The 22,425-nt window shown below is 48.2% G+C and overlaps 1 protein-coding gene across 2 annotated transcripts; it reads right to left on the minus strand.

Annotated features, from left to right (window-relative positions):
- Positions 1-571: 571 nt before the first annotated feature.
- Positions 572-20,632, minus strand: ABCF1 (ATP binding cassette subfamily F member 1). Of its 2 annotated transcripts, none has more exons than XM_017862863.1 (25): positions 20,438-20,632; positions 13,926-13,972; positions 13,460-13,564; positions 13,198-13,324; positions 13,015-13,052; positions 12,823-12,930; positions 11,703-11,777; positions 11,510-11,623; positions 9,214-9,327; positions 8,533-8,655; positions 8,014-8,114; positions 7,826-7,911; positions 7,395-7,534; positions 7,160-7,308; positions 6,391-6,474; positions 6,054-6,178; positions 5,745-5,857; positions 5,431-5,602; positions 5,188-5,262; positions 5,025-5,095; positions 2,277-2,309; positions 2,023-2,191; positions 1,783-1,847; positions 1,619-1,691; positions 572-1,462 (listed from the first exon to the last, which is right to left on the minus strand). In XM_017862863.1, the coding sequence occupies exons 1-25, from the start codon at positions 20,508-20,510 to the stop codon at positions 1,296-1,298; spliced, it is 2,547 nt and encodes an 848-aa protein (XP_017718352.1). In that variant the 5' UTR covers positions 20,511-20,632; the 3' UTR covers positions 572-1,295. The 2 variants fall into 2 exon arrangements, with proteins under 2 accessions (XP_017718352.1, XP_017718351.1); XM_017862862.1 differs by having other exon boundaries at positions 13,198-13,327.
- Between the last annotated feature and the right edge of the window lie 1,793 nt (positions 20,633-22,425).

Raw genomic sequence — 22,425 nt, forward strand, 5'->3', positions numbered from 1 at the left:
AAAAAAAAAATTAGTTGAGTGTGGTGGCACATGCCTGTAGTCCCAGCTACTCAGGAGGCTGAGGTGGAAGGACTGCTTGAGCCCAGGAGGTTGAGGGTACAGTGCACTCTAGCCTGGGGAACAGAGCAAGACCCTGTCTCAAAAAAAAAAAAGGTGGGCGCAGTGGCTCACCCCTATGATCCCAGCACTTCCAGAGGTCAAGACAGGTGAATTACTTGAGGTCAAGAGTTCGAGACCAGCCTGACCAACAAGGTAAAACCCTGTTTTTTGTGTGTTTTTAATAAAACACAAAAATTAGCTGGGCCTGGTGGTGTGTGCCTGTAATCCCAGCTACGTGGGAGGCTGAGGCAGGAAAACTGCTTGAACCTGGGAGGTGGAGGCTGCAGTGAGCCGAGATCAGGCCACTGCACTCCAGCCTTAGTGAAAGGACAAGATTCTGTCAAAAAAAACAAAAACAAAAGAGACCCAGGTTCCAAGACGGAAGGTACGGAGTCACTCTGCTTTTTCCTCACGTGAAGGGCTGGGGGGAGGAATCCCACGATCCTCACACAGCAAACACCGTCAGCAAGACTGCAAACAAGATCCATTTAGTGGGGATGAGGGGATTATTAAAAGCTGCTAGAAAACGGAATAAAGCAAATCAAGACTGAGAACAGTTCCAATACTCCCATCAATCTCCAAACAGTGACAGGTCGGCAGCAACTCCTTTCCTTTATTTCTTCCCCTTGTAAAGGGAAATTCAAGTTCAGCAGCATTCCTTTCCTGCCCCAAGTCCTCAACCAGACAAGAGGCTGCAGGCACCAAATCTTGGGTTGGATAATGGCAAAGGCCTCAGAAGCTCACCTCCAGCTCTGAGCTTCAACAGCTGTTTGTACCAGTGACTCAGCATTAAATCCACCAGAAAAGAACAGCACCACCCAAAGACCAGGGAGCAGCTGGGCCTGAAGCTGTGGGGTAAACCAGAGGCAGGCTTCTGAGTGATGACAGTCTTGAGACAATAGCCCACATAAACTTGGCTGGATGGAACCTCACAATAAGGTGGTCACCTTTTGTTTGTTTAGGGGGATGCCAAGGATAAGGCCAGCTCAGTTATATGAAGAAAAGCAGAACAAACAAGTCTTTCAGAGAAATAGATGCAGTCAGAGTGGGATCAAGGTCACACTCCACTTTCATGTGCCTGAGTGGTTGCCAGGTCAGCTGCAGGCCAGAGGCAGTCTTCAGATGAGAAGGGGAGACCACAGGGGACTTCTAGGCCACACAAGTATGCCTCTCAGGAGACTTCTGGGAAGGAAAGCTCACTCTCGGGGCCGGCTGACCATGACTTCACCCAGGGCCTCCAACACCTCCCGCTTGTAGTCTTCGAAGTCACCATCGATTTGGCTGACACTCTGCTCCTCCACCACCCACAGCTGGCAGTTGGTTTCTGTGATGAGTCGGGCATCATGGCTCACAACGATCACAGCTTTGAAGAAAGAAAGTAAGAACAGAGGGCAGGAAGAAAGGAGGAAGAGGGGAATCAGAACATGAAATAAGGGAGTCCTAGGCCCTGCTGCAGTGAAGGACACTACAGCTTGGTCCCCATGGAGCAGGGAGGAGGGCACACTCTTAGCTGACTTACCACCCTTGTATTCATTGATGGCCTCCCCCAGAGCATCAATAGACTCTATGTCCAGGTTATTGGTTGGCTCATCCTACAGAGGAGGAATTCCATGACTGAGCACTGCAACTCCCATCTTCCATGCTGTTAACCTTATCCCTTCTCCTACAGCCCAGCTCACTCACCAAGATGAGGACATCAGGCTCCCGACAGGCCAGCTCGGCAAACACAACTCGCGCTTTCTGACCACCTGTAGCAAAGGAAGGGGAGGGCTGTCACACCTTCTAGCACCTCACGGTCTGAAGGCAAACCCTCAAGATAAGCCAGTTTGTGAACTGAGGCTCCATCATTCCCAGTTCCTCTAGGTAGTTTGTAGACATGAATGATACGGTGAAGGGTGCCCTCCCTGGCCCCTGCAGTGGTACCAGAGAGTTTGCAGATCTGGATGGTGTGGGCGTGACTCTCCAGGCCGAAGCGGCCCAGGCACTTGCGGGCATCCTGGTAGGGCAGGTTGAAGCCCCGCTGCAGGTACTCAGTGGGTGTCTCCTCCATGCGCAGCTGCTCTGCATACTGCTGGTTGAAGAAGCCAATTTTCTGTCCGAGAAGAGAGGGAGGTGGTCAGTTGAAGTCACACTTCCTCCATCAGATTACCATTCCCTAAATCCCAATACCAACTTACCAGCCGGTGGTTCTTTCTCATTTCCCCATGGGTCTGCAAGGGAAGAGAAAGTAGTTAAGAGGAGGGTAAGGGGAAAAGGCACTGCAGCTCCACATACCAACTTTCTTTTTTTTGAGACGGAATCTAGCTCTGTCACCCAGGCTGGAGTGCAGTGGCGCAATCTCGGCTCACTGCAACCTCCGCCTCCTGGGTTCATACCATTCTCCTGCCTCAGCCTCCCGAGTAGCTGGGACTACAGGCGCCTGCCACCACGCCTGGCTAATTTTTTTTTTTTAGTAGAGACGGGGTTTCATCATGTTAGCCAGGATGGTCTCAATGTCCTGACCTCATCCATACACCAACTTTTCTGAAGGGGAGACAAACACGAGAAATGGGCCAGGGACAAGTATGCACAAGAAAAGGAAAAAGGGCTGGGCGCGGTGGCTCATGCCTGTAATCCCAGCACTTTGGGAGACCAAGGAGGGCAGGTCAGGAGGCACTTGAGGTCAGGAGTTCGAGACCAGGCTGGCCAACTCTGTCTCTCCTGAAAATACAATAATTAGCTGGGCATAGTGGGACATGCCTGTAATCCCAGCTACTCAGGAGGCTGAGGCACAAGAATCGTTTTAACCCAGGAGGTTGAAGTTGCTGAGACTGCACCACTGCACTCGTCTCGAGGACAGGACAAGACTCTGTCTCAAAAAAGAAAAGGAAAAGGGATGTTCCCCTAATATGACAAAGGCATGGTGAGCAAAGTAAAAGAGTAAGGGGCAAAAGGGGAGTTAAGCAAAATAGAGGGAGGAAGACAGGGACAAGCAGGAGGGACTAACCACAGCCAAAGAACATCTGCTCTCCATACAGCGAGACTCACGAATGGTACATCCTAAGGGCCTCAGGTGACAAGTTTAGTGTTTTGGGGAAGATCTAATACCTTTCTAAAGATCTAATCTCGGCTGGGCGCGGTGGCTCACGCCTCTAATCCCAGCACTTTGGGAGGCCGCAGCAGGCAGATCCCAAGGTCAGGAGATCGAGACCACAGTGAAACCCTGTCTCTACTAAAAATACAAAAAATTAGCCAGGCGTGGTGGTGGGCGCCTGTAGTCCCAGCTACTCAGGAGGCTGAGACAGGAGAATGGCGTGAACCCAGGAGGCGGAGCTTGCAGTGAGCCGAGATCGTGCCACTGCACCCCAGCCTAGGCGACAGAGCCAGACTCCGTCTCAAAAACAAAAAAAAAAAGAAAGAAAGAAAAAAAAAAGTATCCGGGTGTGGTGGCACACGCCTGTAGTCCCAGCTACTCGAGGGAAGCAGCAGGATCACTTGAACCCAGGAGGCAGAGGTTACAGTAAGCAGAAATAGTGTCACTGCACTCCAGCCTGGGCAACAGAGTGAGACTCCATCTCAAAAAATAAATTAATATAAAAATAGAATGGATGAGTGAATAAATGCCAAATACCTTCCCCAAGGTGACTCCTAGTACATGACAGACCCGAGATTTGAACTCGGGACATCTGACTCCTGGGCTGTGTGTTGGAGGATGGTATGGTACCACCAGTTCCTGAGAATTGTGCTGTGTCGTTCACTGCTCCCAGCAGCGCAGAGGGATAGTCTTCTGTTGTACAAGAAATGAAAGCTCTGGCTGGGTGCGGTGGCTCATGCCNAAAAAAAAAAAAAAAAAAAAAAGGATCTAATCTCTGGATGTGAGAAAATGGCCTCTCAACACTTTGCTGGAGGGAGCAGAAATGGCTACAAACTTTCTAACACACTAGATGGCAATATATTACAAAAGTTCAAATAAAATGGTAGACTTGGCCAGGCGCGGTGGCTCACGCCTGTAATCCCAGCACTTTGGGAGGCCAAGGCAGGCAGATCATGAGGTCAGGATATCGAGACAATCCTGGCTAATCTCGGTGCACTGCAACCTCTGCCTCCTGGGTTCAAGTGATTCTCCTGCCTCAGCCTCCCAAATAACTGGGATTACAGGCATGCGCAACCACACCTGGCTAATTTTGTATTTTCGGTAGAGATGGGGTTTCTTCATGTTGGTCTCGAACTCCCCACCTCAGGTGATCCACCCGCCTCGGATTCCCAAAGTGTTGGGATTATAGGTGTGAGCCACCGCATCAGGCTTGGGCTGGTTTTTAACTCCTGAGCTCAAGTGATCCGCCCGCCTCAGCCTCCCCCAAAGAGTTGGGATTACAGGCGTGAGCCACCACACCAGGCCATTTTTTTTTGGAGATGGAGTCTCGCTCTATTGTCCAGACTACAGTGCAATGGTGCAATCTCAGCTCACTGCAACCTCCGCCTCCCAGGTTCCAGCAATTCTGCCTCAGCCTCCTGAGTAGCTGTGATGTAGATGCGTGCCATCACACCCGCCTAATTTTTGTATTTTTAGTAGAGACGGGGTTCACCATGTTGGCCAGGCTGGTCGGGAACTCTTGACCTCAGGTGATCCCTGCTGGGATTACAGGCGTGAGCCACTGTGCCCAGCCCGTTTATGCAATTTTTAATTGTTCTATAAAAGACATATATTTCTTGTATAACCAAAACACGTGGGTGTGCCCCCAGTTCGATCCCAGTTCTCTTAGCTCTCCTCCCTGAACTGATCTAAACTCTTCTCCTCCTCTACTGCTCCTCTTAGGGAAATGAATCATCTATGATGAGTTCTGTATTTAACTCTACATTCTCGAGAAGCTCCCTGATTCCAGCTTCTGGCAAGCAGCTGTGTCTTCACATTTCTCATGCTCTCCCTTCTTGGCTCCAGGACTCACCGGTGTCAGCTTGCCAGTCAGCAGCAGGAGTAGCGTACTCTTCCCCACACCATTAGGGCCTACAATGCAAACTGCAAGATGGAAGACAGGTGGTCAAAGAGGTCCCCAGAGACTCTCCCCATGGCTCCTGCTACACATCCCTGAGCCAACCCCACCAACTCACTCCTTGAATCCATGTCGATGCCAAAATCCAGGTTTTTAAAGAGTGGTTTCTGGCCCTCGTAGCCGAATGTCACACCTGAAAGCCAGGAAAAGCAGCAAGTTATATTATTTTCAGTCCCTGTAAAGTTCCTCTGATGTGCTGGCCTTGGAGAACAGGAGCAATGTCAACCTTGGTGGAGAATTTGGGGTGCACATACATGCTTCTGGTGCTTCTTGTGGAGCAGCAGAGGCCCGTGGCACTCACCATGCAGACCCAGCACAGGAGGGCTGAGTGGTGGGGGGTCCGGAAAAGTGAAGCGCACAGTGTACTCCTTAGGGCGCTTCAGGAGCTCAGGGGCCTCCTGGGATTCCTCATCCTGGTTTTTCCGTCGGCATTTCTGCTGCTTCCGAGTCAGGGCTTCCTTCGTTTGTTTTTCCTGGAGAGGAAGAGGAAAAAAGAGAAATCTGTCTCCTGCACAGCAGTCCTCGAAATGTAGGTCAGTGTTCCAGAGTCTTCTTCTTCCTCCACTGTCAGGAGAGAACAGTGGTCCCCAGCCCAGAAATCCCTCAGGTGCTCACCGCCTGCTTGGTGGACTTCCCGCCTGCCTTCAGCTCCTTCAGCTTTTTCTCTTGCTTCTCATACTGCTTCAGCAGTTCTTTCTGCTTCTGCTGGTACATCTTTTTGAAGGTCACTGGGGCAGAAGAGGGGAATGGGCATCAGTGGTTGCTCCTCTCCCCAGCAAAGGGACAACCAGGGGTTGGTGGTGACGGGGTAGGCATCACTGCCTGGAATTCTGACAGGACTCAGTTTATCTAAATAGGCCCTCCCATTCAGGTCTCTTTTCAAGGTTCTATCTCTTCCCTGCATCCACACACAATCCTACTTACTGTAATTGCCCCTATAGTAGTGGAGCCGCTGGGCATCGAGGTGGATGATATCAGTGCAGACATCATCCAAGAAACCCTGGTCATGGGAGACAATCAGCAAGGTCTTCCGCCAGCCCTGGAGGTAGCTGGGTTTCAGAGAACAGGGTGTAAGTGTCACAGCGGTCAATTGAGAGAGAAGTCAGGGGAAGCAGGCAGACAATGGGGGCTGGGAGGAAAAGGGGGGGTCTGGGTAGAGCTGTCACAGGCACAGTGGAGAACGGCTAAAGGAAAATAGGGCAGGGAGGGAAGGGAAAGAAACTGCAGAATGGGAACCAATGATGTAAAGGCCGTAACGCACTTATTGAGCCAGATGACAGCGTTGAGGTCCAGGTGGTTGGTGGGCTCATCCAGCATCAGCAGTGTGGGCTCCATGAACAGTGCCCTAGAGGGTGGGCAGGGTCAGGGAGAGAAAGATCCTTGCTCAGACAACCCCAGAGAAAATTCAGGGAGATAGAGCCTGAGACCATGAACACTCCTTCCCAAGCTCTCCTCAGAGAAGTTCTTGGGGAGGATATGGTTTAAGTTTTTCTGAGACAGGGCCTTGCCCTGTTGCCCAGGTTGTCATGCAATGGCACAGTCAGGGCTCACTATAGCCTCAATCTCCCAGGTCCAAGTGATACTTCTACTTCAGCCCTCCAGAGTAGCTGTGACCACAAGCGTGCACCACCAAGTCCAGCTAATTTTTAAATTTTTTGTAGAGACAGTGTCTCCCTATGTTGCCCAGGCTAGGATATGTTTTTTTTCCCTTTCTGTGAAGATAGGGTCTCACTATATTGCCCAGGCTGCTCTCAAACTCCTGGGTTCAAGATAACCCTCCTGCCTCTGCCTTCCAAAGTGCTGGGATTACAGGCATGACCCATTGCGCCCAGCTGCAGGGTATGTTGATGAGAACTCACCACCAGGTAGAGAGAAACAGAGAAAGACCCTAAGCTCTCACAACACAGATAGTAAGGAGGGAGAGCTAAGCCTTGGGCCTCCCTATTGCCTTGGAAGAATGAGAAGGGATAGAGGGAAAGGGCCCTGGTGGTCTGAGGTTGGAAGGGAGGGCAGTGAAGTGAATGGCCCACCTGGCCAGGGAGACACGCATGCGCCAGCCCCCTGAGAACTTCTGTGTGGGTCGATTCTGCATTTCAGGGTCAAAGCCGAGGCCAGCCAGGATTCGCCGTGCTTTGGCCTCTGCAGCTGCTGCCCCAGTGGCCCGCAATTCCTCATACACCTGGGAGGAGGGAGAAGAGGACACATGTCTGAGGGTCCCAGGAACCCCCGAGTCTTAGCCCGTGTCCCCTGCGCCATCTCCTCTACCTTCTCTAGCCTCTCAGCAGCTGCGTCATCTCCTTGTTCCAGCTGTCCCTGAAGCCGCCGCTCCTCTTCCAGCAGCTTTAATCGCTTGGTGTCAGCTCGAAGAACAGCCTGGACTGCTGGTGTCTCATCTGCTACCACCTCTGGGAGGCAGAGGGAGAACAGTCAGGCAGCCTCAAGAGCCAAGTGTCTCATCCTTCTTTCCCTTCAACTACATTTCTGTTTTGCCTGACCCTGCCCAGCTTTTTGTACTCGTTCCAAATAAAACAAGTTCCTCATTGACTCTCCCCTCCTTTCGTTAGCATCCCTTTCCCAGTCCCCAGTCTCCCTCCACATCCCTTCCAACTCCATAGCCACAATTTCTTGTATTCTTGGCTGGCTTTTCTACCCAACTGCCCACCCCACCGAGCCCCTTTTCTCCCCACTGGCCTCACCCTGCTCACACAGCAACACATCAATGTTGGGAGGGATGCTCAGGGCTCGGTTGGCAATGTGCTTGAGGAGTGTGGTCTTGCCCTTGCTGGGGAATAAAAGCTATTAGGACCCGGCCACCACTGAGAAATCTCTTCTTATCCCTCCAGGCTCCTCCCCTTTTTGGCCTCCAGCTCCATCCTCTTCTCACCCATTGGGCCCCACCAGCCCGTAGCGGCGGCCGGCTACAATGTACAGGTCTGCATTGACGAATAGCTCCTTGCCATGAGCAGAGATGCTGAACTTCTCCAGCTGCAGCCATCAGGAAAGAGGTGGCAGAGGGAAGGGATGATCATATGAAAATTCTCCCTTTGGGACAGGAGTGGTCACTTTCTCCCTGCAGGGAAGCCTCTGACAAACCGATACCTCCAGCATAATCCCCTTCTTCTCCCCACAGCCGGTCCCTGCCCTGTCCACTGCCTGGAATGGGAGTCCCATGCGTCCTCAGCTAGTCTGGTCTGTCCCACACTATTTTCTGCCGAGGGTGGACCCTACTTCTACTGGTTTTTCTATCTTCTTGCTCAAGTTGCAGAACCCAAAGTGTGGAAAATGCCTCCAATCTTTCTTTCCACTGAACTAACCCATTCACACACCATGGCCACTCAGGGAAGATGAGAGAACTGGCTCTTCCCTAGGTAAGTGGACTGGAAGGGGCCCCCTGAGACCTTGCCTTGATGTCAGATGCATTTTCTAACATGGCTTGGCGGGAGGACATCTCTGCCTGGGACACGGAGAAGTCATTTTCAGCTGCATTGGCTGCTTTTAATGAAGCCACTTGGCGCTCATACTCCATCTGAGAAGGAAGGAAAAACTACATTTGAAGCCACGGTCTACCAGTTTCCCATCACCATGAAACAGCCCATGTTGGCTGGGCATGCTGGCTGACGCCTGTAATCCCAGTACTCTCGGAGGCTGAGGAAGGTGGATCTCTTGAGCTCAGGAGTCTGAGACCAGCCTGGGCAACATGGCAAAATCCCGTCTCTACAAAAAATACAAAATTTAGCCGGGCATGGTGGTGCCACCCATAGTCTCATCTATTCAGGAGGCTGAGGTGGGAGGATCACTTAGGCCTGGGAGGTTGAGGCTGCAGTGAGCAGAGATCACATCACTGCACTCCAGCCTGAGGAACAGTGTGAGACCCTGTCTCAAAAAACAAACAAAAAACTCCAAACTGAAACAGCCCATGTCATCACACATTGAGATAAGGCTCACAGAACACAATTATTTTCCTACTCCGATTGTTTTACCTGGAGTAGCCCCCAAAGCTGTCCTTCCTGTTCCCAATCGCATGTCCCCTAGTTGAAGTATTTAAAAATCCCCTACTTTTGACCGCTAAGAACCAAGGTCTTACCTGTTTTTTCAGCTTTTTCTTCTCCTTTTTGCTAAGGTGAGCATAGGGATCGTCTGCCTTAGACTCTCCTCCTTCCTCCTCCTCTTCTTCCCCTTCTCCTTCTTCCTCTGAACCCTGTGAGAACCCCGGGATGGTCAAAAGTAGGGACCCCGGCTGGGTGCGGTGGCTCATGCCCGTAATCCCAGCACTTTGGGAGGCCAAGGCGGGCAGATCCTGAGGTCAGGAGATCAAGACCATCCTGGCTAACACAGTGAAACCCCATCTGTACTAAAAATTACAAAAAATTAGCTGGACGTGGTGGTGGGCACTTGTAGTCCCAGCTACTTGGGAGGCTGAGGCAGGAGAATGGTGTGAACCTGGGAGGTGGAGCTTGCAGTGAGTTGAGATAGCGCCACTGCACTCCAGGCTGGGTGACAGAGCGAGACTCCATATCAAAAACAAACAAACAAAAAAACCCAGGGACTCCTTCTAGAACTCAGATTTCATGTCATCGGCCCCCTGTCCCTGCCCCAGTTCCACAGTCAGCTCTTTCCTTCACTACTCAAAAGAGTCCTAAAATATCTTGGGATCCTCTCTCATTCTCATACCCAGCCCCTGGTCTCCCTGTAGTCCTTTACCAATTTCTGCTACCAGGAATGGTACAAGACAAATGGTATGAATATATATGTATGAAATGTGACAACGCGTATGTCCCTATAAACGTAACTCCCAATACAATGTAACTGAAGGTGGAGTAAATGGATTTCAAGAGTTTCATTTGCATAAAATGAGTTTCTGTGGTTTCCCTGTTAACATGCAAAGAAAAGATCAGGTAGGCCGGGCACAGTGGCTCACGCCTGTAATCCCAAGCCCCTTTGGGAGGCCGAGGCAGGTGGATTCACCTGAGGTTGGGAAGTTCGAGACAGCCTGACCAACCATGGGAGGAAACCCGTCTCTAACTAAAAATACAAAAATTAGCTTGGGCCATGGTGGGCACAATGCCCTTATAATCCCAGCTACTAGGGAGGTGAGGGCAGGAAATTGCTTGACCTGGGAGGCGGAGGCTGCGGTGGAGGCCGAGATTGTGGCCATTGCACTCCAGCCTGGGCCAACAAGAGGAAACCCTGCCTCAAAAAAAAAAAAAAAAAAAAAAAAAAAAAATCAGGTAGCCGGCTGGGTGCGGTGGCTCATGTCTGTAATGGCCAACACGAGCAGATCACAAGGTCAGGAGACTGAGACCATCCTGGCTAACATGGTGAAATCCTGTCTCTACTAAAAACACAAAAAATTAGCTGGTCATGATGGCAAGTGCCTGTAGTCCCAGCTACTTAGGCGGCTGAGGCAGGAGAATTGCTTGATATCGGGAGGCAGAGGTTGCAGTGAGCCGAGATTACACCACTGCACTCCAGCCTGGGCAATGGAGTAAGACTCCATCTCAAAAAAAAAGAAAAGAAAACATCGGGAATCTCTAGTGTACGGTCAGAGGAATCAAGCAGAATCACAGAACCAGGAAGTGTCGGAGGCATGGGGACCCTAGAGATCTCCAGATTCCTCCTTCTATCACACAAAGGAGAGAAGTGAGACCCAAAGGGATGGGAAGATGTATTCAAGGTCATAGCCAGTGAAGGCAGAGCCAGGACCCAGATCATCTGAGATAAATTCCAGGCCCTTTCCTCACTGGATCAGGTGTTGCAAACTACAGCCCATGGGCCAAGGCTGACCTGACACTTGATTTTACATAGCTCCTGAACTTTATAAAAATAAGTTTTTGTATTTTCAAAGAGTTGGTTAAAAAAAAAAGAATATGTAAGAGATTATATGTGGCCTGCAAAGCCAGAAACATTTACTACATGGCCCTTTATAGAAAAAGTTTGCTAACTGGGCACATTGGCTCACACCTGTAAGCATTTTGGGAGGCTGAGGCAGGAGGACTGCTTGAGCCCAGAAGTTCAAGACCAGCCTGGGCAACAGAGTGAGACCTCGTCTCTACACTAAAAATTAAAAAATTAGCCAGGGGTAGTGGTGCACACTTCTAGCTCCAGCTACTCAGGAGGCTGAGGCAGGAGAATCTGTTGAGCCCAGGAGGTTGAGGCTTCAGTGAGCCGTGTTCACACCCCTGCACTCCCGACTGGGTGACAGAGTAAGATCCTGTGTAAATAAAACAAAACAAAACAACAACAACCCCACCATTCCCCTAAAAAAAGAAAAGAAAAAAGGTTTCCTGGGATAGTAACTATATCCCCAGATCATGACTCTCCCATAAGAACCCTGGAGCCCTAGTCCCTCATTCTACCTTCCCCCAACACCAAATACACACCTGCTCTGCCTTCTTGGCCTTCTCCTTCCCTTGTTTGGGAGGCTCCTTTTCCTTTATTATTTCTTCTTCTTCATCTTCCTCTTCATTGTCCAGAGCAGCGAATTTATTTTGAGGCTAATAGGGAAAAGACAGGTGTGATGAAATGCTTTAATTCCTGGGCCCCAATACCTCCTCCTGCTAGTTACTCTCTCACCTTAGCCTTCCCTTTTGACTTCTCTTCCTTTCCCTTTTTGCCCTTGAGCACAGGCTGCTGTTCCTCAGATACGGCCTGGAGGAGACACACATACACATTAAACACATACGTACAAATTATTGTGCTACTTTGCTGTGTAATAAGCATTTAAGTCTACTGTGTTACCCATACAGATGCTCCTCCATTTATGATCAGGTTGCATCCCATCCCGATAAATCCACCAGAAACTGCAAGTATCATAAATCAAAAATGACAGTTCCAACTTACTATAGGTTTTTCTGGACATAACCCCATCATGAGTTGAGGAGTATCCTAAATGAGTATGACCTTCACACTATCATAAAGTAGAAAAACCGTATGCCTAAGTATAAGTTGGAGACCATCTGTACCGAGTGCTGCTGACGAAAAATGAGACCCAGAAAAACCCTACCCTCCAGCTTGAGACTAGATAGTGAAGAGATAACTAGGGAACATCAGCAAGGTTAAGGATTATAAGTCAGGCAAGTGCGCAACCGGAGTGGGTGGCACTAGCACTGGAGGCTTTCTCGAGAGGGCAAATGGACATGGACTAAGATGCACACGCAGAAGAGTCACAAGTAGAGCAAGGACCTGGGGCTTTGTTTCAGGTTCTGTGCTTGAAGCAACAGAATCACTGAAGATTTCTGAGTGATAAAAAGGGCATTTTTTTTTTTTTTTTTGAGACGGAGTCTTGCTCTGTTGCCCAGGCTGGAGTGCAGTGCCTCAATCTCGGCTCACTGCAAATTCCGCCTCCCAAGTTCAAGTGATTCTCCTGCCTCAGCCTTCCAAGTAGCTAGGATTACAGGCACACACCACCATGACTGGCTAATTTTTGTATTTTTAGTAGAGACGAGGTTTCACCATGTTGGTCAGGCTGGTTTCGATCTCTTGACCTCGTGATTTGCCTGCCTTGGCCTCCCAAAGTGCTGGGATTACAGGTGTGACCCACTGTGCCCGGCCTGGGTGTGTATTTTAAAAAGATGATTTTAACAGTATAAGTAAGACAGATCGAGGAGAGCTAGTTTAAAAGCAGGATATTACTCCACCATGGCCAGAAGGTGCTAAATGGAGTGAGAATGACTGATCGAGCCACCAGTGTCACCTTATTGATCCGATTCTTCTCCGGTTTGGCAGGCTTAGGAGGATGTTTTTCTTCCTCATCCTCTTCCTCACTCTGATCCTGAATCAGGGCTGCAAAAACATTACCACCCTAGAGAATGAAAGGGCCACAGAAGTCAGTAGGATGGTCAAGATTGCATCCTTGGGGTCTCTGTTTACCACACAGATGGCTTACCTTGGTTTTCTTCCCTCCGCGGGGTTTTGGGGTGGGTACTGAAATGACAAGGGGAGAACATGAGATAGGAAACAATTACAATGTCTGGCCCCCCACTTTAATCCAACTTGAAGATCAAGGTATGAAGCATCACTCTCCATGACTCATGGATTCCAGGCACCCATTCCCCCTCAGGTCATTTACCCTCATCCTCCTCATCACTGGCTGGCACTGAGAGCTTCTTAAGACGCTCCATGAGCTCTTTCTCCTCCCCATCATCATCCACATCCTTCTTCCGCCTGCCTTTTCGGGTATCTCGCTTCTTTTTTTGCTGCTGAGAGCAAAAGAAGAATGAGAAAATGAAGCCCAGGCCCCTGTTGTATTTCTGCCTCACAGAAGGTTCCCCATCAGCTGAGTGGAGCAACACGGGCTGGAAAGGGATTGGTGAGCCCTGTGGCACTTGTACCTGCTGTTGCTGTTGCTGTTGCTGCTGCTGCTGCTCCTCCTTCTCCTTGAGTACTTTCTCTTCTTCCCCAGCCTGTTTATCTTCTACTGCCAGCTCTTCAAAGAACTATCAAGGGAGTTAAGATACAGGTAAACATGGTTCCAAGAGCAATCCAATCAAGCTGTGCTCTGCCACACACGGGCCCACTGGCCCTCCACTCCACCCTCACCTTACCTCCTGTCTCTCTCTTTTTTTCTTTTAGTGGAGAATGGAGTGTGCAGGTCTCAAACTCCTGGGCTTAAACTATCCTCCCACCTCTGCCTCCCTAAGTGCTGGGATTACAGGCGTAAGCCACCATGCCCAGCCTATCTCCTCTCTTGACAAGATCTTCTCTCCTCCCTTGGACCTCCCACCTCCTTCACATGGCTATTTATTTAGCCTGGAGACACCCATAGTCATTTCTTATCCTCAACCCTCATTTTCTCACCGTTTTTTTGATCTTCTTGTCCTTCTTCCCTTTCTTCACCACTTTGTCTAGAAAGTTAAGCGGAGATCGTGAATGCTTATCTACAAATTCCAAAGCGGTCTGATCTCCCCTGCAAGATCTCTGTAGCCTCCATCCTATTTTATTATTTTTCTAGCTTAACTATCACTCCCTAAATATTTGTACTGTCTTACAACTCCTGCAGAAATAATCATTCCCATCTCTATTCATTCATCCAATAAGTATTTATTTACTACACAGCTACCACGTGTCAGATACTGTGCTAGCGTAGGCGATTATAACAATGAACAAGACAACCGTGGTCTCCTCTGGAGCTTACAGGCTATAGGAAGAGAGATTTTTAAATGGGTAATTCCAGGTGTACTGAAGGTTCCAAAAGGAAAGGTAAAGCCTACTTGGTGGTTGAGGAAAAGCTGGCTTCATCTCTGGTGGCGGCCTCTCTAAAAAGATGACATTTAAGCTAATAACTGAAGTAATGAGGAGTATAAGAAGTTAGTCAGAGACATGGTGCAATTCCAGTGCTGTGCATAGGCCCAGCTGTGAGAAAGCACACATACTGAGAGACAGGGAAAGGTTTGGTATGGCTAAGCTTACAGACTGAGGGGAGAATGGTGCAAGGTAAGGCTGGAGTGAGGGCCCTGTAGTAAGGTTAAGGATTGGGGACTTTATTGGTATGATCGCTTTCACACTTTTAAAGTTTCATTTTGGCTTCAGAGTAGAGCAAGAATGGAAGGGAAAAAGCATAGTGGGAAATCTGTTGGGGACGCTGTCAGAGCAGTCTGGGTGGTGGTAACAAGGGGAAAGAAGAATTCACAGGATGGGGCTAGAGGTGGGGAATAAAGAGCACCCAGCTGGGCGCGATGGCTCACGCCTGTAATCCCAGTGCTTTGTGAGGCCAAGGCAGGCGGATCACTTGAGGTCAGGAGTTCAAGACTAGCCTGGTGAACATGGTGAAACCCAGTCTTTACTAAAAACACAAAAAATTAACTGGGCATAGTGGCGGGCGCCTGTAATCCCAGCTACTCGGGAGGCTGGGACAGGAGAATTGCTTGAACCCAGGAGGCGGAGGTTGCAGTGAGCTGAGATTGCACTATTGTACTACAGCCTGGGTGACAGAGCAAGACTCCGTTTCAAAAAAAAAAAAAAAGCACTCAGAGATGACTCCTTTGTTTTTAGCCGGCAAAATTAGCTGGGCTAAGTGGTACCATTTATTAATTAAGGAGGCAGTGGAAGAGAAGATCTTATAGGAAGAAAGAAGGTATTATAAATTCAATTTGGGAGATATGTATGTATACATACACATGTATACAACACACACACCACACCCTCCTTTTTTTTTTTTTTTTTTTTAAGAGACAGGGTCTTGCTCTGTCACCCAGGCTGGAATGCAGTGGCATGATCATAACTCACTGTAACCTTAAATTCCTAGGCTCAGGTGATCCTCCCGCTTTAGCCTCCTGAGTAGCTAGGACTACAGGCAAGCATCACTATGCCTGGTTAATTAAAAAATATATATATATTTTAGAGAGGAGGTCTCACTATGTTGCCCAGGCTAATCCCGAACCTCTGGCATCAAGCAATCCTCCTGCCTCAGCCTCCCAAACTGTTGGAATTGCAGGTCTGAGCCACTGTGCCTGGCTAGGGGGACATGTTGTTTGTAAAACCTACAGGCCATGTAAATAGAGTTATCTGGTAAGCAAATGAACACCTGGGTCTATGCCTTACTTGTTCTGCTTGAATATTATAGCACAAATCACATTGTGTCATATTTACCTGTGTGCTTTCATTCTAGAGAGTTACCTGAGAGACTGTTTAGCCTGTGTTCCCAGGAAAGCCAAAACTGATTCAACAGATTCTAGCTCTACCCCTCTGTCCATCCTTGTTTCCCTGAAGGTAGAGGACCATGTCCAACTCCCTCCCCTACTGGAGCAGCCAGCAACCTCATGATTTCCCTTCAGGCTTAGGCCTATTTATTATCTTCCCTTCCAAAACATCCCTTCCGTCCACTGCTATCTAATTCTACCCATAAGCATTTCATTCAGTATTTAACAATTAAAAAAAAAAAAAAAAAAAAATCAGACCGGGTGGTGGTGGCTCCGCCTGTAATCTCAGCACATTGGGAGGCCCAAGGCAGGTGGGATTCATGAGGGTCAGGAGATTGAGACCCAGCTTGGCCAACATGGTGAAATCCCATCTCTACTAAAAATACAAAAATTAAGTTTGGGTGGGTGGTAGAGCAACACACCTGTAGTCCCCAGCTACTTGGGAGGCTGAGGCAGGAGAATCGCTTGAACCCAGGAGGTGGAAAAGTTGCAGTTGAGCCCAAGATTGCCATCACTGTACTACCAGCCTGGGGTGACAGAGCGAGAAACTCCCATCTCCAAAAAAAAAAAAAGTCTGTGGGTGAGGGAGGGATAGCAATTAGGAATATACCTATATATAAATGACGAGTTTAATAGGTGCAGCACACCAACAATTGGCAACATGTATCATATTGGTAACAACCCTGCACGTTGTGCTACATGTACCCTAAGAACTTAAAAGTATAAAAAGAAAAAAAAAAAAGGTCAAATGGGTATCCGCCATCTACTAACATTAAAATATTCTCCAAACCAGAAATTCCATTGTAATTCCCAAAAGTAATCATTTAATTCCCAGGAAAGTTTTATGGTGCATCTACTTTTTTCCAAAAAACTGGAGGTAATGAAGAGACAATCCAATAGGTTAAAGGCTTCACAGAAACTAAAAGGCCCTACCTATCTTTTCCTGTTTCTACCCACACCTATGGGGTTCCATACTGGCTTCTTTCTGATCCTTTATGAAAGTCCCAGGCATGCTTACGTCCATCTGCTTAATCTGCATCCTCCATCCCAGAAACACACTGCAAAATTTGGGACCTTCCCCTCCCCTCCCCAAAAAACAAACCACAAAAAGAAACAAAACCAAACCCAAAAAATCAAAAGAAAAACATCTGAGCCCCAGTATTTGGGTGACTAATGTGAGAGTTAAAAAGTTGTGCCAGGAATTAATAATTAAAAGGCTTTATATGCTATTTCCAAGGAGTTTAATCCTAAAAGACATTAGGTAGGAAGGATTACTGAAGTACCTAAGAGGAAAAACGTGAATCCAGCTCACCTTATCCAACACAGAGGGACTGACTCAATCCCAGACATGGAATTTCTCCCCAAGGACTAAACACAGCCATACCATCTCTCCTTTCCTTTAAATCCTGCCAAGGCCGCAGTGGCTAATGCCTGAAATCCCAAAATTTTTTGGGGACCAAGGTTGGGGAGGAGGGGGTTGAAGGGGCCAGAGGTTCAAGATTAGCCTGGGCAACCATAGAAAGAACCTCATCCTCTACAGAAAACAAAAAAAACAAAACAACAAAAAATTAGCCAGGCACGGCAGTGTTGTGCCCTGTTAGGTCCCAGCTACGTAGGAGGACCGGCTTGAACCTGCAATTGAGGCTGCAGTGAGCTGGAATCGCAACCACTGCACTCAGCCCTGACCCCGACAAGAGGTTGAGGCTCCGTCAACAAAAAAAAAAAAAAAACAACCCACCCAAAACCAAAAAAATCTTTTTTTTTTTTTTTTTTTTTTTTTTTTTTTTTTTTTTTTTTTTGAGTGGAGTCCCACTCCCTGTCTCCCAGGCTGGAACCTGCAAGTTGGCCGTATCTCAGCTCACTGCAAGCTCTGCCTCCTGGGTTTATGCCATTCTCCTGGCCCTCAGCCTCCCGAGTGGGGTTAGCTGGGACTACAGGCCGCGCCGCCACCCTCGCCTTGGCTAGTTTTTTTTTTTTTTTTGTATGTTTTAGTAAAAGACAGGGTTTCACCTGTGTCAGCCAGGATGGTCTCGATCACTCCTGACCTCGTGAATCCACCCGTCTCAGCTCACCACCACCGCGCCTGGCCTCAAAAAAATCTTTTGTACTTTAATCACTCTTATCCACCTGATCATAGGGACAGGAAAAGCCTCTGAACAGGTTCATTGTGAGAAAGTATAATCCCCAAGGAACTGAAAAAGGTTAAGTGTGGCTAGAGATATACTGTGTCTTCTTTCCTTTCATATATCGTTTAAGCTGCTCCTTCAAAGCAAAAAAGAAAGCCTTCCTTACCCTTATACCCCTCTCTCCCATTACTGTTTTGTATTCTTGTCCTCATTGGGTCTCAAAATTATAATTCACACAAACTTCACTTTCTCTCCTCCCATACCTTTTGAAACATACTGCAATCTGGTATCATCTCCGAAAGAACACTACTTCTGCCAAACTTGCCACTGATCCCTTAGCTCCTCAAACTGCAAAGTATTTTTCGGTTCTTATTTTGCCTGACTTCCCTGCAGCGTTCCATGCTGCCTACCTCTACACCTTTTTTATTCTCTTCTATCATTATTTAACTTCTGGGATCTTGCCCACTCCTGGTTTGCCTCCAGTTTCACTGGCTGTTTGCCTTTCTCAGTCTCATCTCTTCAGCCTCCTTCCTTACCTGCTTCTTGCAATTGCTGAAGTTCTTTAGGGTTCCCACCTTTCACCTTCTTTTCTGTTCAATCTGCAAACTCTCTCTAGGAGACTTCCACATCCAGCACTTCAACTATACTTGCCTGTGTCTTTACTCCTAGTCTAGCTGTCTCTCCACAGTGACTAAACAAACTCTCTTCTTGCCATTTCCTCTTAGAAATTCCTCAGAAATACCCAACTCAGCATTCAAAAGTTGATCTTATCTCTTTTCACTTCTTACTCTCCTGCCCATTATTGCTTTCAGTTAATAGTCTACCAGTCACTGGGTTACTTAAGTGTCATCCTTAATTCTCCTCCCTTAATTTCATCAGTTCTCAGTTCCGATCAATGCCACCTCCTTAGTAACTCTTTATTCTTCAGAGCTTGGCTTATCCCCTTACCACTTCTCACCTAGATCATGGCCAGAGCCCCCTAAATGGTCTCCCTGCCTCCATCTTGACCAATTCAAGGCCATTCTCCACTGCTCAGTGCTATAGGGTGAACTAATCATAATCATTCCTTATGCAATTCAATGGGCCTTCCTTCTTAATGTCTTTAGGATTAAACTCCTCGGGATGGCATCTAAAGCCTTTCATTATCTGTCTCCTGATCATCTTTATGACTTCATCACATTAGTTACCAGGCTCTAGTGGGACCAGTCAGGCTTGCCTACATCTCTACCTTTCCACAAACTTCCTTGGCTAAGAATGCGCTTCCCCTTTCTAATTCACGACGATCTTTCATGAATAAACTCTGGGGAGCAGGTGCAGTGGCTCACGCCTGTAATCCCAGCACTTTTGGAGGCTGAGGCAGGAGAATCACTTGAGCCCAGAAGTTTGAGACCAGCCTGGGCAACATAGCCAGACCTTGTGTTTACAAAAAATTTAAAAATAAGGTGTGGGGGTGCATGCCAGTAGTCTCAACTACTTGGGAGACTGAAGCAGGAAGATCCCTTAAACCCAGGAGGTAGTGGCTGCAGTGAGCCATGTTCATGCCACTGAACTCCAGCCTGGGTGATGGATCTAGACTGTGCCTCAAAAAAAAGTACTCAGCTATTACATATTCTTGGGAGGCTTTGCTGACACTCCCTTACCTGTCTGAGTAGATGCTCCACGCCTCTTCTACAGTCCCATAGCATTCTTAAGCACGTTCATCATACTCTGACAACCACTGTCTGTCTGGTTAATGCTCTCACCCTTCACTATATTGGGTTGTCCCTTGAAGGAAATTCTTATCTTTTATTTCTACATTCCCAATTCCTCCAACACGGTACCTGGTATAGAGTAGGCATCCAATAAGTGCTTCTAAAATTAGTTACTGTGTACCTACTGTAGTTAGTTGTGTCCATTTATCTCCCCCTTAAAAGTGACTTCAACCCTGGGAGGATATCTTAATGTTTTTTTCCTTCCTCTCTCAAAGCACAGTATATACAGTGCTTAGTTAAAAACAGGCGCTTAACAAACTTTCGCTGCTTTTAAGTAAACCTTAACCCTCATTCCAACATCAAAAATCTACACTCTTGCTCCACTTGAGTGAGAGAGGTGTCTTAAGAAAGAAACCATGAAGGAGTCACCCTCTTTTGAGAAACAAGTGGGATCACAGGCTCCCAAAGTGTGTGTGTGAGCGCGCAGGGGGAAGAGGAGGTCGAGGCAGAGCTCATATATTCCTGGTGGAATACAGTGTGTGGTGGGCGGATGTCCAAATTCTTTAAGCAAGGTTTTCCCATTTCTCCCCAACTCTCCCTCGGTGCCATATGCTCTTTCTTTTCTCTTGTCCAGGCTCACTTAGGTCACGTGCGACATCTGGATCTCTTTCCTTTAACCCCGATTTCAAACCCACTCCTGCCCGGCAAACTCCTCCAGGGCCCACGGCACGCATGCGCAGTAACCCCCGCAGGGGCCCGGTCAGTCTCGCGCCCCATGACCCTCTCCTAAAACACGCGCAGTCTCCTCTTTCTTCCCCCTCTGCTCTTGTTTCTTCCTTTCCTACCAGCCTCACCTGATGGGCTCTTGCTCTCTCCGTCCCCGATCCACTCGGGCTCCGGCGGCTGCTGTTTAGGCGCCTTCGGCATCGCGGTGGCAGTTACAGCTACTGTGGCGGCGCCCGGTGCTATTTCCGCTTCCGGCGGCGGGGAACCCCGATGGGGCTGGCTCTCCAAGCCGCCGCGGCCAACCCCACCCCGGGCTGCGCACGTGCGAGCTTCACCGTCATCTCGGGGGCGTGGCCCTGGTACAGTGGAGGCGTGGCCTGCAATGACGGGGCGGGGCCGGCGTCCGCCTACTCCAGTCGCGTCCACATGGCGTTTACGACGGTCTGGGAAGCATGACGCCGTGACCTCCCGACGCCGCGAGACTGAAGGAATGACCATAATAATTTCCTACTAGTATGAAGGAGTTGAGGCATACTTTTTTTTTTAAAAAAAGCATATTCTAGTTTCTATCTGTAACTCTCGTTTCTAGCTCTGACTGCCACCGCGATGCCGAAGGCGCCTAAGCAGCAGCCGCCGGAGCCCGAGTGGATCGGGGACGGAGAGAACACGAGCCCATCAGGTGAGGCTGGTAGGCAAGGAAGAGACAAGAGAGGAAGGGAAAGAGAGAGGAGACTGCGCGTGTTTTAGGAGAGGGTCATGGGGCGCGAGACTGGGTCACGGGCAGAAAAGACAGCGCAGTCCAATGACTAAGGGAGAGGTCTGATCGGTCCAGTGTTGAAATGTGTCACAAAATCCCGAAGTGTACAATTGTAAACAGGGAACTGGAGCCCAACATGCAGAAGTCATGGTGCAGTGGAGCTTCGGTTCATTTTTTTTTTCTTTTTTTTCTGGTAACAGCTTTACTGAGATATAATTGACATACAATAAACTGTACACAAAATAAAATGGTACCCAAAATAAACTTCAAAGTATACACTTAAATAAGTTTTGACATGCATAAACCCAGTAAACTATCACCAAAATCAAGACTTTGGTTCACTTCTAACTCTACGACTTAATACGGGAGCTTGAGTAAGGTGCCCCTGTAGTTCTGTCAGCTCTCAAATCACTACAATCATGCTTTTGTTGCCACCATTGTCTGAATTCACACTTGCCAAAGTCAACAAATCTGGGGCCATCCTACTCACTCTCCCAACAACATCTGGTACACTTGGTCACTCCCTCCCTCCTTCCTTTGTTTTCTTCAGGGACACTACTCTCTACAGGTTTCCTTTGTATCTAATAGGCTTCTCCTGAAGTTTAAATGTTGAAGTGCCTCAGGGCTCAATCTTTGACTCTCTCCTTAATCTAGACTTACCACCTATTACCTCCTGACTTTAAATACCATCTACAACCAATGAAGATTCCCAAACTTCTCTTGCTGGCCCCTAACTTCTGCCCCAAGCTCCAGGCTCATGAATTCAACTGCTTATGGGACATCTTCTCTGAGATCTTTAATAAATCTAATACAAAAATCTTTAAAAATCTCTCTAGTACAAAATGGCGCTCTTGTTCTTACCCGTAAAGCCTGTCTCTTCCAGGCTTCCCCATCCAGAAATTGCACCACATGTCATTCAGTTATTTGGGCCAAAACTGAAAGGTCATCCTCTTTCTCCATTCCTCCTCCCCAATCAATCCATCAGCAAGCTAAGTCTGCCTCATTTTTTCATTCATCTGTTCAACAAATATATTTATTGAGTATAGTATGTGCCAGGCACTCTTCTATGCTCTTGGGATACTACTGAATAAAATAAAGATCTCTGATTACATTTCTAGCAAGGGAGATGATACTATAGATAAAAGAAAATATAGATCAAGTTTAAAAGTATCAAAAGGACAGATTTTAGTACTAAATGAGGCCTCAGTAAAGTGAAATTCAAGCAAATCATTGAAGAAGATTAGTTTTGGCCACATGGATTTCCAGGAGATGGGCCTTTATCTAGCATAAGAAACAGCTGGGCCGGGCACGGTGGCTCAAGCCTGTAATCCCAGCACTTTGGGAGGCCGAGACGGGCGG

This window comes from Rhinopithecus bieti, unplaced genomic scaffold (assembly GCF_001698545.2).
Source record: "Rhinopithecus bieti isolate Rb0 unplaced genomic scaffold, ASM169854v2 scaffold_64503, whole genome shotgun sequence".
Classification (NCBI taxonomy): Eukaryota; Metazoa; Chordata; class Mammalia; order Primates; family Cercopithecidae; genus Rhinopithecus; species Rhinopithecus bieti.